Below are 18152 nucleotides of genomic sequence, written 5' to 3'. Positions count from 1 at the left end.
CATGCTAAGGAAAATTTGATGCTTTTTGGGGAAAAACCGTTGATTCCGGAGACATCGGATTGTTTGCCGATGCGCCAGGTCTAGGGACAACGAATCCATATGCTCTCTTCGGGAAAAGTGTTCTCCAGATCATTCCCCATAGGCCTGACCATACCAGAAGTTGGCGCGTGATTTTCCCAGACCTGTAGGAGCGTTTGAACAAAAAGTTCCAATTTCCCATAGTAATTCCCATGTAAACTTTAACCCTGATGCGCGCAGCCAGTTTACAACTAAATGAGCTGATATTTGGCATGAAAGTCCCTATGGGCATGCCCTACAAGGGGAACCATACTAAAACTTGATCCGAGAACTTTTTGAAAAACGTACCCACCCTAATATTCACGTTTATAGTGCAAATGCACCATACTCATGAATAAATTCCTTCGTGGTTCTCACACTCGTGAACTTGATTCACGATTACGTGAATTGATTTTTTTCTGTGTAAGGTTTGAAAAGATTCAGAATAGAGCGTCCAATTTCCCGGGGTTACAAAATTCCCGGGAAACGGGAAATTTTCAACGAATTTACCGGGAAATTCCGAGAATTCCCGGGAAATTTGAAATTTATCGAAACTTGTTCTAATCCTGGTTTTGATTAATATTTATTTGCAATAAAATTGTAAAGAAAAGCAACTTATATGGTAAAAATAAGCGTGAGGATCAATTAATGCCTTGACTGCATACAAAAAAGCATACAACTTCAACAGAATATATAATTTGCCTAGCTTTCAACTCGTACAAAATATTTAAAAAAATGATGGTCAGTTTTTTTTGTCAAGAAGTAGGTATTATTTTTCAATCACAGTATTTGGACAGTGAGTAAAATAAATCCATTTTCCAAAACCATAAAATTGCTTTCAAATTTGTCTCTGTGACTAGTTTGAGAGAGTATGATAAAACATAATATTGAAAATTCAACTGAAACAAAAAGAAAAAAAAGGAGAAAAAAATTTCATCCCGGCAAATATTTTTTCCAGGACAAATCTTACTGGTTTCAGCCCATCAATAAATAGATAAGCATGAAACTTACATCAGAATCTTCTTTTTCACTTGAAATACCATTTTTATGCAATCAAAATTCAAAGTTTTCAAATATTAGGAGCGAATTTTGGATGTTTGCATTTTTTTGGGTACCCTTGATATGATAAAAAGGAGTTTTTTAATGATTTTCAAATGATTCAGCCTAATAAATGACTTCGGTTGAAAGAACTTTTGTAATTTTTGCTGTCCAACAAATAACCAAACTCTATTCTGAGTTGTGATGGTTCAGAAAATAATATCATCTGGAATAAACCTTGACATGAAATTTTTAGACGGTCTTACGAAGTTCAATAAGAACAGTAAATTAAATTGAATTCCTTCATTTTTTTTGTCAATTGAAAAAAGTGTCTAAAAGTTAAGAAAATGTATATGTACTTCCGCTTGAAATTCGGGAATTCCCGGGAAATTTACAAATTTCCCGGGAAACGGGGAATATTTTTTTTCGGGAAATCCCGGGAATTACCGGGACGGGAAATTGGACGCTCTAATTCAGAATCTACGCTAAGTTGGCGAATGGCTAGATCCTTGAGAAAGTTTTGGTATATATACTATAGAAGTTTTGAACCCTCTGGAGAAGGCCTTTAAAGTTTATCAATCTTCACCCCCTTCGATATTCAATTTTTTTTATGTTTTAAACCAAGAGTGCCTTTTTGTAATCTTGTGTGTTTTATGGACGTTTGTAATCAAGCCAATTCATTTTTTTTAAATAGTGTTTTTTGAAAAGCTTTGAAAAACACTTGACAAGCATTTCAAAATGGCGTGAAATACTGTGTTGCAGTGTTTTATGTTCAAATTTGTATCCATAGCTATAAATCTGGTAAATCTGGATTGGAAACTATTTATTGGCCATCTTTCAAGTCAGAATCACACACAATTTGATAGATAAGTACATAAATTCATCAATGTCAGCGATTTTTCTGAAGAAAGGTAATAGTAAAGTAATAAAAATCGAAAAAAAAATAAAAAGAAAGATGCTCTAGACGACGAAATATTTCGACGGATCCGCAAAATGTCGGAAAAAGCTCTTCTTACATGGTGAGCAATTCTCTACGAAATAGGCCGATTTCGACCATTTTTATTTTTTGTGTTTTTTAACGGGCTCAAACTTTGTGGGGGCCTTCCCCCATTTCACCACAGAAGTCATTTTGTGTCATTGGTTCAGCCATACAAATCTCCATACAATTTTGGCAGCTGTCCATACAAAAATGGTACGTTAATATTCGAAAATCTCTAACTTTTCATGGATTGTTTTGATTGATTTGGTGTCTTCGGCAAAGTTGTAGATATTAATGAGGACTATTCAGAAAAAAGGTGCATGGAGAAAAATTGCAGATTTTTTTAATTTATTTCTTTTCATACAAAATCAATTTCTCAATATCCGCATTTTTTTAATTTTTCTCAGTTAGTTTAAGGTGAAATGCAATTTGTTTGGTTTAAGAAAAAAACAATGTTTATTAGATTCATGAAAATCTACAAGAATATTGAGTCATATTGTATTCCGAGATCGATTTTTTTCCTTGTTATTTTGTAAAATCGAATGAACAGATTTAAGTCAAAAACTGGGTGATGAATAGTGATTCGCAAAACGGCCTCAATTTTAAACTGTCAAAGTGGAACCAATTTGCTGTTCGCCAAAAGTAGAGAGTATTGTTATCGATCATTAAAAATTGTTTTTAGCAAGAATAAAAATATGTGGCTTTTGAAAACCTAAAGTTGAAGTCGAGAAATGTTAAGAAAGTTGAAGGCGAGATCGCATTTTTTTTAAATTATAAATGAAAGTCGTTTATGGAGTCGATGCGGTTGTATCCATCCAGAAGCTGTCTTTATCGTTTGGTTCCGTTTGAAAACCTACTTGTTTAGTGAAAATCTGCTCCGTTTGTTGGATCAGCTTCGCTAGAATTAGCGATGTTTATTTGCTTGACCAGGAAGGGCTGCAGGATTCCAAAACTAGCCAGGGAATTAATCTGCGACATCGCAGAATGACACTATCGCCCCAGTTCTTCGTCACCCGTAAAATGAAAAACCTCTTCTAACCGATCAAAACACACGCAATTTTAAAGCAAAAGATGTCAAAAACTAGACAAAATATAACGCATACTACTGATTATAAAACAGCTCATTTATCAGGAAGAAAAAAGTCATGCATGTGCTTGAGTAGCTTCCTACTTTGTAGATGTAAACAAAGTGGGATCATTCGAAAATCACGTTACGCATTCTCTCTATTCATCACCCAGGTCAAAAATGCATCGTCTTATTCTAAAAAGTAACAACTTTGCAGTAGCAGCACTACAAGCGACATTAGTAGTCTCACAAGTGTACGAGCAGTGGACTTGACCACGGTGAAGGCGCAAATAATTGCTTCTGACAGGCAGCTGCGACTCCGTCGTCGCCGTTGCTTGTAAACTCAGACGAATGTTAAGGTCATGGAGACGCATGGTGTTTGTTGTTTGCACGCGTTTCATTGTTTTCGTCGTCACGTGTTTTGACGGCTGCGGCTGTTTTGGATTTCGGACAAGAAGATTCTCGCCAAATTGTTGGGGACACATTTTTCCCCTCCCCGAAGGAGCGAGGAACATTTCTTCACGCTCTAAATAGCGCAATAAATTGCTCCAAACATGCGCGCCCGCCGAGACCTTGATCTGTCGGCCATTATTGGCGAGTGGGGTTTGTGTGTCGACTACTATAGTTTAGCAACAAACCACCAACGACAGAAAATGCTAAAGACTACGTTTGAAGACCACGACCGCTTCAATGGCGAGTCTGCCTGGGTTGCCATTGAGGACGATATTTAATGACCGAATAAATCAAATCAATTAGGAAGCATTAAAATAGAAAATTTACGACAGAATAGACTTGCCGGAGATGTAAAATGGTAGGAGTACACAATAATTTGGTGCTGTTGGGGTTGTAAGAGAATAAATCTAGAGGATTGTTAGAGCAGAATATATCGATTTGGATACAAAGAGTCATATGAAATTCATAGATTTAAATTCAATCGTGGAATGAGGTTCCATATATATTTTGTTGGTTCTACTTAGTTTATGAGGAAGCTTATGAATCATTTCAACAAAGTTTCATTCATATTTTAAAATCACAGCTTGAAGAGCCATTTTCCTATTATATTTTATCCCCAATTCACAGCAAATCATTTTGAAAAATATACCCCGTTCGCCACCCCCAACCATTGGAAGTATTTCGTAAACATTTCGTTTCTAATATTAGTTGACAGTATGCCAAACACATCTCACATTAGTTCGAACGTACTAATCCACCCTCTCCGGGGGTAATGGCTCTTCTGGTCAGTCCTCGAAGACGACGTCTTGTCTGGTCCAGGTTAATTTTTCAACCCGACGCGACACCCCTTGCTTTGAATTATGACAGCGCAAAGGACGATTAATACGAAATATTAGCACGATGGAACCGCAACGGAAGCTCCGGAAATTATTCTGTTCCCGAATTGAATAACGACCGTCCGTAGTTCACGAGCCGTAAATGATGGTCGCCGGGGCGGAATGCACCTCTGCCGTAAAGAATATTTTACGACCCTAAACGGATTAAACACGGGCATTTCTTTGCTGCTGCTACTCCGACGACCATCTGTGCAGCGCCGTGCATCTGACATGTGGGGATGAATTTAATGGGCCATTTCCACGACGGGCGACAATTGCTCTAAATTACGCAAATTTTGGGATGGATTTGAAGTTTTTCGTCATTTTGGTTATGTCTGTGACATACACCTTCGAAAGCTTGAATATTTAAGTTTTTTTTTAAATTATGCGTTTTTGTAGAACACTTTTTTTAATTGTACAACTAAAAAAATAAAACGCAATATTTCGTCATGAGGAGACACAGATGAGCACACTTTGGGCCCATTTCAACTATTTTTGCACATAAATTTGGCCATCCATCACGATTGCCGACTCAGCTGCCAGACAACTAACAAGGGAATGCTGTCCTGGGAGATTTCATGCCTTGTATATACCTACAGTGGCTGTTTTTAAACATTTTGCAAAAACACGTGCAAGCCAGACAGATGTCTTCATAAGAAGCAAACTTTTGACGAATTGATGACAGTTATTTTTAGTATGATAGGTTTTGTTTTTCTTAAATAAAGAAGCTCTTATTTAATAGCCTAATTTTTTTTTTGAAAATCTGATTTATTTTTGCTAGTTTGTTTATAATTAGATAAAAAAAAATCATTAGCAAGACAACAACAAACGATCACACCGCCAAATTTCCCAAAATACGGCAGACAGACACTTTTTTGTTCTCCTCGAAAAACGTCTGTATTATGTAATGCATTGTTTTGAATTAGATACCACGTTCGCGTCCCATCTTTTGCGTCTGAGCTTGAACGTAGTAAAAATACTATCGTTGAAATGTTGCGTTGTTTGGGATTAAAGAATCACCGTTTTCGCTTTTCGAAGGAAAAAGAAAAGATAACAAAATAGTAGTTTATGCAACAAGTTGCAAAAAGAGGATTTTTTCAGCATGAGTCGTACATTTATCCAACGAGGTTCACCGAGTTGGATAAATACGAAGAGTGCTGAAAAAATCAAGTTTTGCAACGAGTTCCATACAATATTTTTTGCAATTCCGGAAAACAGTGAAATTTTAAGTCAAATTTTCAAGCACTTTGTCAACAAATCGTTCAAATCAAAAAAATGTTGAAAAGTGTTACTTTTCGAAACAAGTGCTGAAAAGTTCAACTTTTCAGCACCCATTTCAGTGCCTAAAAGTAGCATTTATTTTGAAAAGTGTCGCTATTCGATTCTGTTATTTTTGGTACAGAAAAGTAGGCTATTTCGTCGTTCGAGAATGACAGGAAAAGTAAGTAGTTTCACGACGGAATTGCAAAAATGAGAATTACGTACTACGCTAAAACCAGGTCTTGATAATTTTCATGTTTAATAAAAAATAGCTTTTTTCATACATTTTTAAAGAAAATACAGTCAACTTAAAATAAGTAGAGCTTAGTTCTGAGAATAATTAAATTGAACGAATTTCATCTAAACTTTCGAATCATTTGCTACAAAAAGAGATAAATCAAAGTTAACTCGGTTAACTCATTCCTGAGTAGGTTTACCCAAGACGAATTCTGATTGAAAATAACTCTGAAATGAGTTATGCAAGATGGTTGTGTAGAAAAAAAAAACAACAAAACAAATTAATTCCGTTCCATACAATAAAACTTACGGTATGCTTCGTGTAAACAACATGGTTTGATTCGTGTAGCCTAAACAGCTGACCAACCCGAAACTACCCATTAATTTGTCACAACAGTTTCAACAACAACAAACCCCAAATTCCCCCCAATCCCCCACATCATATCGAAGAAGAGCAGATTTCTTCCGCCGGTATCACCGCTGTAATAGGTTCGCATTTTTGTCGTAATGCCCACCTTGAACCCGACCATGTCTCAGTTCAAACAACTGTTCCGAGCGAGCAGTTCCCGGCTGCCGAAGCGCTGCCAAGTCACTATTTTAATCCACCATCAGCCGTATTGTTTACACACGTTTACGGTTTGATGTCCTATGTTGGCCTTATAGTTTATTCGCTAATTCGAATTTTACCAATTCGCTTAAAAACTACCGTCAAATGAGTGGTGTTTATATTTCAATGCAGTTATTCCAAGAATCCTTAAACGTGGCTATTCATATGACTGCATATGAATTCGATTAACGATTTTGTCGAATTAGCGAATTTCTTCTGTATTAATAATAGGACGACACGTTTTGTCTTCTTCACTGAGGTAAGGCTATAATCCTGCTCGAAAAATGAACTTTTGACAGCTCAAAGACCTATTTTATGTACACTCAACCCCCGCTGGTTGGTCACTTTTTCGTTTGACACTTTTTTAGTTTGTACCTCGTTGGTTGGTCAAAGTCAAACTAAAATGCGACGAACTGTCACTCTCTACACGGCGCTCACACACACTATCAAAACAAACGTTTGGTTGTGTGTGTGAACTCCGTGTAAAAGGGGTGTCAAACTAAAACTTGACCCCGTTCGTTTGACAACAGTTGGTGTCAAACCATCGGGGTTTGAGTGTATACCTATCGTATGCTATCTGTTGACTATTTTAGTCAACTACTGTAATCAGGTGTGACATTGGGTCTGGAGGGTGGAATGGATTCATATATGTATACAAATTTCAGCTTTTTTGTATGACCCAATAACTCCCCCAGACCCAATGTCAAATTAAAAACTTTAAAGTTCACTAAAACTGCTGTCCATATCCAGACTATAGTCCCAATTCACCCCAGTTGACGGTGTATCATCCAAAAATAGTGAATTTAACCATTCGGTCAAATATCACAGCCATCAACCTGATTAACGCCGATGACGGCGCCAAGAGCCAAAGATCTTCCGAGGAAAGGTTTCCCTGGGTGGAGGGAAAAGGGTTGCCAAAATCATCCCAAACTCGCGATCTTTGGCCCGCGCGATTCGCGTCGGCTAGTTTTTCGAGGTCTTTTCCCTGATGCTGCAAAACGGTCGGTCGGTCGCAGCTTATTTAAAACATCTGATTCTCGCTTCTGGGTGAGAGGGGCGTTCCTTCGCGTAGTCGGTGAGTAATTTATTCACTCTACTTCGCTGCCCGGCTGTTGGCTTTTGTCTGTTTGATGAGAGCAGAGTTGTTGTTTTTGTTAGTTTGTTTGCAGTTGTCTGGGTCGGAAAACGGCCGTTGATGGAAAACGATGGCAAAACGACGCAAAATATTTTACTTTATTTGTATTTACGTTTCTAGCTCGATGTTTTCAAATGAATTCTTATTTTTGTTTAGATCTGGGACACTTGTCGTTCTTTAGAACTAGGCTTCTACGTATAACTGATGCACCAAAACTCCCATGGAACTTTTCAAATCCTAAGTAATATCGAAATATAATTTAAAGCTTTCTCTAAATCAAAAAGTTTTCAAATTACTAAAATCAAACGCAGCTGAGTTTCAACTCTTAAAGACAAACCATTTTTTTAAATGAGCAATTATAGAACGGGTTGTTCTAGAAAAGAAACATCTGATATCGAATTTGAAAAAAAAACAAGCCCTACACCCAAAGTTAAAGAACGAGGGAATAGCCCTCACGATAAGAAACGTGAGGAAAGTGCTATTTTGCGAGAGTATAGTCCTCTCGCGCGTTCATTCGTTCTTTGGAACAGTTCATCTTATTGAGTGGTTTATATGGACAAATGACCGACACTTAGTCACGGTTCACGGTTCGCAGTACCGCTACTTTTTTTTTTTGATAGATGAACTTTTTTTAATGAGTAAAGTACTCTCGGTAATTTCGGGATTTATCCTCTCAGTCCGCACACAGTACCATTTTACTACCGAATCGTGCTCTTTATCCTCTCGTATGCCGATGTCCAGTTCTGGGTGTATTTATTAAAATGTTTAGAATAAATGTTGATTCTAAAATTACGAAATTATTCGTATAAAAAGCTCAAAAAGTTTCAGAACAGCTTTATTTTTTAGTATTAAAAAATGAACTTACTTTCTATGAGGTAAACCGGGGTAACATTGATAGGGTTTTAATTTATTTTTGGAGTATTTTTCAACTGGTAAGGGTTTTCTCAAGACTATTATTTTTAAAACAAGTACACAGAAAAAAAAGTTTTCAATTCAATTCAATTCGGTTTTATTAGTGAATAATCATGTAACAATCAGTTCATTCGCAGTACATAACAGAGTTTTGGAGTTCCTTCCAGCTGTGTGTTAAATCTCAATCCATTTTGGCACGATTATTGCTTATCACTTAGAGATTACCAAGAGTAAGAAAAAATTTAGAAAAAACTTACTGAAATTGCAAAGGAAAGGGGATAGAAATAGAAAAAGCTTAAACTAAATCACAGTTTTTTTTATCTATTGTAGATGTGCTTAATCATTAGCTCCCCGAGGGCCAGAAATTGCTCCGCCTTGTTACGGCAGGTCCGAAACCGCGTCATCATCTCACCCGCTAGAGCAAAAACTCCGGCAAGGTGAAGAGATCTTCTCCGGTAACTTCTTGCTGGGCCGCATCGCCGCTACCGGCAGCGACCACGCTGGCGAACGATCGCCCCATCCAGGAGGGAACGCTGGGTTGTCCGCTGGAACCGTACGCTGTCCAGCTGCAGGAACGGTAGAGCTCGTATTCCGCTGAGAAGGGTGGGATGCTGCTGCTTTCTTCTTCCTCTTTTCCTGCTCCTCGAGGTAGGCCTTGCGCGCGACGCATCCGCGGTAATTACCGGTATGGTTGCCGTCACAGTTGGCGCACTTAATGCGCGCCTTGGTTTGCTCTGCCTTGTCCCCCAAGTCCGCCTTGCACGGCAGTGCACACTTCTCCGAGAGGTGTGTTTCACCGCACTTCACGCAGCGGGGCGGGAGGTTGCAGTTCCGCGAGCCGTGGCCGAACTTCTGGCAACGGTGGCATTGTGCTACGTCCATTGGGTTTTTGAGTAAAACCGCCAGTTTACCCAAAACCGTCCAACGCCTTAGTCCGACGCAGGTCTTGGATTTTGACGGTGCCGCGGTCGAAGTACAACAGGTACAGAGTGTGCGTACCTGTGACTGTTGTCTTGCGCGAGAGCACTTTTATCTCCCGTGGCGTTATTCCGGCACCCGAGAGGTGTCCCTTCAGGTCGGCGATTGGGCGGTCTTGGTAGCCCTGCAGGACTACCTTAACAGCGGTCCTCTCAACTGGATCGAATGTGTAGAACTTGAAGTTGCTACGCTTCAGTTCTTTCACCACCAGATCGAAATTCTTTTTGGTGAAAGTAATCACTTGAACTTTCGATTTGCCAATTTTCAGACTATATTGGAGGCCTTCCAGCAACTCGTCAACATCGTCCGCCAACGTATCCAAAACAAAAATTGGAGGTGGTCGCCGTTCCTTCGGAGAATTAACTTTTTTTGTCGTACTACCTTTTTTGCGTGCACGTCCATCGTCGTCGTCGTCATCGGTAGTGCTGCTACCGTCGGTGTTGTTGTTGTAGCTTTCCTCGTCACTCAGTCTCGCGAACTTGTTACTGGTGGGAATGTTGGCAGATGTTGATGCGCCACCGGTGGACAGATTGCCGGAAGTACCTGAACGGAGTCTGCTTCTTATAGGGCTGCGATCCTGGACACGGTAATTAGCGTGTAATAACTCCGGATTGAATCCATCAGCGCATACGCTCCCTGCGCGATGGCGGACGACGCGGCGGCGTTGGTTTGTTTACCTTTTTGCACTCGGCCGGTAGACGAACTTCGCGGGTTTTTCGAGGCCGCACTCGAACTGCCACGGCCACGGCCGGCCTTCGGCATGCTGGTGAAGCAAACTCGCGGGTAATCACGGTCGATTGCGGCGGAAAATTCGAAAAAATTTTTAGAGCTCTGAGCACTTCACTGCTGCTTGCTCTGGAGGATACACGCAGAATCAGAAAAAAAAGTTAAATTTTGGAATGTTGAAAATTTGTTAGGTTGAATATTACCTCTTTTTTTTGAGTACACAATTTTTAGAGCTCTGAGCACTTCACTGCTGCTTGCTCTGGAGGATACACGCAGAATCAGAAAAAAAAGTTAAATTTTGGAATGTTGAAAATTTGTTAGGTTGAATATTACCTCTTTTTTTTGAGTACACAGAAAAAAAATGATGGTGTACAGGACGCCACACTGTTTAATCATTTTCTGATGTCCATTCAATTTTGCGGTTCAAACCCAGTCATTGAATCGGGCAAATAAAATTCTTTTTCAAATTTTCTTTTCTTGATTTGTGTGCACCTACGTTGAAGACCAAGATTGTTTACTTTTTGCTCTTTGGTCTGACAGTCTTGGTCTGACAGATTTGGTCTGACAGCTTTATCATGGATTTTGGTCTGGTCTAGGCGAGGGATAGGACACAGCACCTTCCTGGTTTGAATTTGAATCGACCGTTTTCGTTGGCGATGGAATAGAAAAGAGTTTAACGTCTGTTTGTCTGTGCTTTCCCTTCATAAAGTTTTTTTGTGTGGCGAAAAATTGAACATTAAAAAAAAATACATTAAAAACGCCATAAAAAAATAGTTTTTTTAATAAAAAATTTATTTTGAGTTCAAAAAAAAGTTATAAAATTTTCAGAATTTTAATGATAGGGTTACCGTATCTTGGCAAAGTCTTTCAATAACCTATCCAACAATGTGCCACAAGATAGATCAGGAAAACATTTTTATTAAGTTTACTGAGTTACAGCCTCGAAAAAGCATAGTCAAAAATTGGATTTTAGCACCTCAAGTTGCCTATCATCATGATTCAAAATCCGGACACTAACTAGCATATCATTTTTTTATAGCTGGCAAAAAAACATGTAATGAGTAGGAAATGTAGAAAAAAAAATTTCTTTTAACAGAAAATTTTAAGAGAAAGCGTGTATGTCATTTTTGATCATTTTTCATCATTTTTTTTTAAATCAAAATGAATTGTTGGGCTTCGAATCCTGGACAATGATAAGAGCTGACATTCGCTTTTATGAATCGCACAAATTTTGACTGAAATTTTAGTGAATGTACACAAATTTGTTAGAATTTAAGGAAATCAAAACCATAAATTTCTACTATGCCTTCCCGGTGCTTTGGACGTCTATGAAATATTACAGTGAAATGTTTAACATTTTTGGTAAATTTTATTTAATTTATTTTATTTACTTGCCAAGACTATTTCGTCCAAATAAATTTGAAATGCAAGTTTATGTTAGAATTAATCTAATAACACAGTTTTGCCAATTACTATACAATTATTATTATTGCGTCTAAATTGTGAATTTTAATCCTTTTTCATTTGTGTTTTGTGTGAATAAATAAATAGTTCTGAATGGAGCCGTGTGTAAATTTGCGTACAATATTTGTTAGAAATATAATCCCATCCCTCCCACAATGAATTTGATTCACTTCGCAACACCAGGAAACAGTCGACTTCATTCAACGCGCTGTCGCGTCGTGCCAGCTTTGTGGTGCGTCCCGGAATAAATCTGCCTTTTTCTGTTGGTACACCCTGCTGGCAGCCGGCCATCGTCGTTGGATGTAATAATTTAGGAAATTTAACAACAACAACAACGACTTTCATTCAACTTGAACGTGAAATTTCGTCCCGCCTGCCAGGCTGTTGCACTTGCCGTATGTCGCCGAACTTTAACAAATTTTCAGGTGCAAGGTGGCCACGCATGAAAGGCCGTCGCGACGCGCCGACGTCGTGTGCAAAGGCAACGCCGAACGGTGGGTCGGAATAAGGGTTTTTAAGTGAAAATATGTTTAGGAGATAAAATATTTAGGTTTAAGTTTGATTATCTGAATTAGAGCGTCCAATTTCCCGTCCCGGGATTTCCCGGAAAAAAATATTTCCCGTTTCCCGGGAAATTGTAAATTTCCCGGGAATTCCCGAAATACAAATGGAAGTATACATTTTCCTACTTTTTTGGCACCAATAATTAGAGAACCTTATTTGATTTTATTCATTTCAATTTAATGTTCATATTGAACTATGTCTGTTAATTTCATGCCAAGTTTTAATTCAGATAATATTTATTCCTGAAGCATTCACAACTAGGAATATTGTTTGGTTATATGGTTTGGTTACCCAAAGAATCCAACCATTATTTCAAAAACTCGCTTCAATTTTTGTAAAACTGTGTACCAAATCAAGAAACAGTGATAATCTATTTGTTCACAAGTTGAAAATACTTGTTCTGAAATAAGTAATTTGCCATAAGAAACATTATTTCTACATGATATTTTTTTTTGTTTCAACGTTATGGTTACTGAGACAAATTTAAAAGCAATTTTTTTGTGGGGCATAAATTTTCACTGTCCAAACACTTTGATTAAAAAAATACTTTTTAACAAAAAAATAATAATAATATTTTGTTGATTTGGTACGATTTGAAAGACAGCATAAAAAATATAAAAACTTATACTATCTTCTCATAGCTTCATGATTTTTTACAAGCATTCAAGCCTTTCATTGATCCTCACACTGATTTTAGACATTAATGATGCCGTTCTATACAATTCTGTTGCAAAATATTAAACAGAAACAGGATCAGAATAATTTTCGTCATATTTCAAATTTCCCGGGAATTCCCGGGATTTCCCGGGAAATTTGTTGAAAATTTCCCGTTTCCCGGGAATTTTGTAACCCCGGGAAATTGGGCGCTCTAATCTGAATAATTTAATGTGATTTTATTCGAAATTTTCCAATTCTTGGAGCATCGTTTCTAGACGGTTGACCGCGGTTCTATGTCACTTAGTCGTCGCGACGCCAAAAGACGTCGCCGCCGAAAGCTGCCAGAAGCATTTTGATGACTAATAGACGCTAATTACTCGTAAAATAACATCGTCAGCATCAGGTGCCGATGCGGCAAGACGGTCCCCTAACGGTCGTCGTTCTGAGCGTCCAAGAAAACTGTCATTAATTAAGTAAATACTGCACCCAGCCCATTACTGTGGCGCGAAGATGCTTAGAACCTATAGGCTTAGCGTATAGGTTTAACGGTTTTTGGCACCAATATCGGAAATGATCGAGTGGAATTCACGAACCAGTGTACGGATATAGAACCAATCGTGGAGTTTGTTTTTTTGGGGAGGTGATTGAGAGGTACATTGAATGCGATTATTTTTGAAGGTCAGCCAATTGGAATGGAATGATCGATTAAACACGTTGAAGTTATTGGTGGAAATGCCTTTGAGTTGCTCTAATGGAATGCGACAAATAAGGTGATATTTTCTGAGTTGATGTTCTGTATAATTAATCAAAACATGTCTTGATATTAAAAATATCATCCACCCCCATGAAAAAATCTTGTCACATGATTGTTAGGATTTTCAGGCAGAAGTATCATCTTTCAAATGTTGTTACTCTCGGAGGAATATCTTTCTTGATTCATTAAGTAAAAATCATAAATTTAACAAGTAAGTCTGATAAAATAGACCAATTTACCACCAATTCAATGCTTTTGCTTTCGAATTCGACGTGACGTCTCGGCCAATCGACGCGCGATTCGAAGCGCCAAATTTACCCAATTAGTGCTGGAAATCGAGCCGTAACAAGTAATTTAGAGCTTAATTGTGCGCGGGTGGTTAAAACTCTTGCAGGTAGACTGACTTCCCAACAAGTCGTGATTTGTTTGAAATTCTGAGATGTATCAATTTGAAAAAATCCTCTCTATAAAATTTAAATTAGTTCTGAAAATAAAATAATTAAATTTCTAAATAATAATCATAATTATAAAACACAAAAAAATTCAGCTAGGTTTATTTGCAAAGCTATCAAACACGTGGCCACCACATCGATTGGAGGATAAACAAATTAAAATTCAGATCGACGTTAAATCCCGTCCAATCTTAGGATACACGATCGCGATCCATTCACAAGAAAGTAAATCGCTCTCGAGCCGCCAACATACGTTCGTCAACACTTGAGAAGTGTGTGGTCTATTGATCGACTGCCGTTCCTCCTCTGCTGGCTCCTTGAACTTTTCGGTTCTGTTTACAGTTCGATCCAACCACTTTATGGAGTCGCCTGCGAGATCTCCGCGGGGATTGATCGTATCGGTAAACATTGTTCAGGTCAAGAGACTTTGTTGGGAGGAGGCTATCTAAAGCTATAATTATATTTTTTCAAATAAATATTCAATTGTTTTTTTATATTAAAATTATAAAAAAAGTAATTCAATATTCTTCAATAAAGTTTGAAATAATATGTAAAGTCAATATCAGTTTTCATGATTTTTTTTAAGGCAATATTTGAATTTTGTGAATCGAATACTGTTCCTTGGAGTATTTTGAGCTTCTTTGTTAAACAATACACTCAAACCCCGATGGTTTGACGCCAACTGTTGTCAAACGAACGGGGTCACTTTTTAGTTTGACACCCCTTTTAAACGGAGTTCACACACACTACCAAACGTTTGTTTTGATAGTGTGCGTGAGCGCCGTGTAGAGAGTGACAGTTCGTCACTGTTTAGTTTGGCTTTGATCAACAAACGGGGTACAAACTAAAAAAAGTGTCAAACGAAAAAGTGACCAACCACCGGGGATTGAGTGTACCAAATTGGCCAAAATATACCCACTGTTACTCGATGATGATATTTGCGGTTGATTTATCGGGAAAAGACTGTTACGGCACCATCAAATGGCTGTCAATTTGTATTATTAATTCCAGGCATAAGAGCATTTTTTGGGTCACTTTTGAGTTAAAAAATCCGAATAAGACAATAAAATCCATTATCTAAAATAAGACTATACGAAAAGATTATTTCCAATGACTTCGAACTGGGGGTAACTAAGACACCTCGCCCATTTTCGAAGTTAATCTGCCATCAACTTAATTTAAAATAGTTCTTAAATAGTGGAATACTTTTTCATTATATAACGGAAAGCTCCCCACTGCTCCCCACTAATACATCTGCAATACAGATGTAAACATAAACAAACTAGAAGGCTATGTTCAAGCTCAAGCGTGACATATTTGTTGCACCTAATGTGAATTGTTTTGAAACATTTTAAAACTGCAGATGTTAATGTTTTCGCTGAAAAATAAAGTGATTCGAACTTTTTTTGTTCCTAGACATACGATGGGCGGCCAAAAGAGGCCTTTTTTTCCTCGTGATGAAAAATTGTTTCGGAAGTGGGTGGAATTTTGTGAATCAGAGAAGCAACCGAACATCTTCCGAAGATGTGTTGACTTCGATTACCTCAAAATTGCGACGACATCGTCTTTTTTTATTCCAAAATAAATCAAAAATCCATCACAATACTTGCCACTTCTTGGTATCATTTTGCGAACAATAAATTTCGTAGTAACATTTCAATAGGGCAAATCTGCGTTTGTAAACAAGCAGTCTATCCCCCTCTTACTTGACGTGAACTGTCACTTGAGCAAAAGGGATAGACTGCTTGTTTACAAATGCAGATTCGCTCTATTGAGATGTAACTACGGAATTGGTTCCGCTTTGACATTTCTAAATGTCACCCAGATTAGGACCATCCACAAAACACGTGGAAACTTTTTTGGAAATCGCATTTAGAATTCAAATGGAAAGCACCTGCTCCTGTTACGTCCAATCAAGCTCATATTTGGAATTTGGGCTCAGTATGCTCACCGAAACAAACCCCTAAATGCCCGCCAAAAAGTCATTTTTGTTATAATCTAATACACAGAAAAAAAATCATGGTAATATTGCATCTGTGAAGTGGTACATCTTTTATGTCAGAAAAAAAGTGTAATTTTACTTCTGGAAATGTGTAATTTTTCCACTTTTCTGGTGTAATGTCACTTTTCAGTCTATTCAAAAATTCAAAAAGCTTCCCAATTTACATTATTTTCACTGTGTACATACATATGTAAGAAATCGTTTGAACAATTGGATTAAACAATAATTTTCCATAAAATTGTTTCTCAATCAAAACATATCCATCTACACAGTTAAAATTAGTGTAAATTTGAAAGATGTAATTTTGGAAGGTTGAATATTACCTCTTCAATGTTATAATTTTACCTCAATCAATACTGAAAAAGTGGCATTACACCAGAAAGTTATAAAATTACACGTTTTCATAGGTAAGATTACAGATTACTGACATAAAAGATGCACAACTTCACAGATGTACTGTACTTTTTACTGTGTATAATGTCAGGTCAACCAAACTCCTTAAAAAAAATAACGCCAATGGCCAATATCCACTAAAACGATGTCAAATTTCCGAGTTACAGAAAAAAACTGAAACAAGAAACGTCGAACCATTGTAACGTCACGGCAGATTGTGTCATTACACCTTTTTGCCTTCCTCACCTTACTGAGGAAAGGCTATAAAATCACTCGATGAACTTATTAGTTCGATCTCGTAGACCCACTTTCACGTATACAATCGACTCAGAATCATGTTTTGAGCAAATGTCTGTGTGGATGGACAAAAAAATGTCACTAGATTATCTCCGGACTGCATGAACAGATTTTGACCGAATTAGTCTCATTTAAAATCAGCAAGTTTAGTTAAGTACTTCAAAAGCAATGCTAAAAAAACGATTTTGGCGTAAGTCCGGAAGATTGTAAAAAGGGTGATTTTTGCTAGAACGCCTATAACATTGTCAGAAAAGTATCAAAGAGGCCTTTTCAATGAGCCTAAAACATTGAAGATCTGACCACCCTATCAAAAGTTATTAGCACTTAAGTGTTATTTATACACTTTTTGGAGGCCGGATCTCAGATATTTCCATGAAAATGATGTCCGGGTCCCTTATGTGGCTCGTCGTTAGTTAATTAATTGAAAGATCTTTCAAATGAACCTAAAACATTGAAGATCTGACCACCCTATCAAAAGTTATTAGCACTTAAGTGTCATTTATACGCTTTTTGAAGGCCGGATCTCAGATACTTTGAGGAAAATGATGACCAGGTCCCTTATGCAACCCGTCGTTAGTTAGATAATTGAAAGAACTTTCAAATGAGCCTATAACAACGATGATCTGACATTCCTATCAAAAGTTATTAGCACTTAAGTGTTTTCATACAATGTGTAGAGGCTGGATATCGGATATTTGTATGAAGATGTTGTCCGGATCCGTTATGCTACTCATGATAAGTGGTAAGAATAACTGAGTTAAATTTATAGTACACTGAAAGAGCAGATCTTGCAATTTTGGATAAAATTTCTTCATAAATGTGAGGAAGGCACCAATCACCTAAAGGTGGATTAAATAACGTTTTTTTTACAAAACAACTCCCGAATCCATCATTCTAATTACCTTGCGCCGGATAGTTTTCGTCGACCTTGATCATGATGACCCGATGCGGCCAATGGCCGGTTCCGTCCGGTTAGTCCGTTGCTTGTCTCGGCCTGACTGCCGAGGTGTCTGCTGTCTTCTACACACGTGCTTTAGAAGGTCACTTTTTCTCACTTCTCACAAACGACGCGTCGCGTTTTCCGAGGAGTTATTTTTTGTTTGCTTCTCTCACATCTGTGGTGAACAATTTTGGCTTTCTTATTGGTATTTTTGTTTTCACTTTTGACGATTTCGTCTGCGGAACGGGTTGGTCATTGAGATTTCTGCGACGATTTTTCAGAGCTTCTTTGAAATTTGAATAAATC

At 37.8% G+C, this 18152-nt stretch overlaps 1 protein-coding gene across 1 annotated transcript in view; it reads right to left on the bottom strand.

Moving 5' to 3' along the window:
- The window catches only part of LOC6044825 (myosin light chain kinase, smooth muscle), a 33474-nt gene extending 15538 nt beyond the window's left edge, over positions 1–17936 (bottom strand). Inside the window, 1 exon segment of the mRNA XM_038264481.1 lies at positions 17809–17936. Within this exon segment, the coding sequence (XP_038120409.1) occupies positions 17809–17842 (34 nt within the window). The 5' untranslated portion in view covers positions 17843–17936.
- Positions 17937–18152: the final 216 nt, after the last annotated feature.

This window comes from Culex quinquefasciatus, chromosome 3 (assembly GCF_015732765.1).
Source record: "Culex quinquefasciatus strain JHB chromosome 3, VPISU_Cqui_1.0_pri_paternal, whole genome shotgun sequence".
NCBI classification, from domain to species: Eukaryota; Metazoa; Arthropoda; class Insecta; order Diptera; family Culicidae; genus Culex; species Culex quinquefasciatus.
The sequence above is the reverse complement of the archived record's forward strand: the minus strand, read 5'-3'. Positions and strand labels throughout refer to the sequence as shown.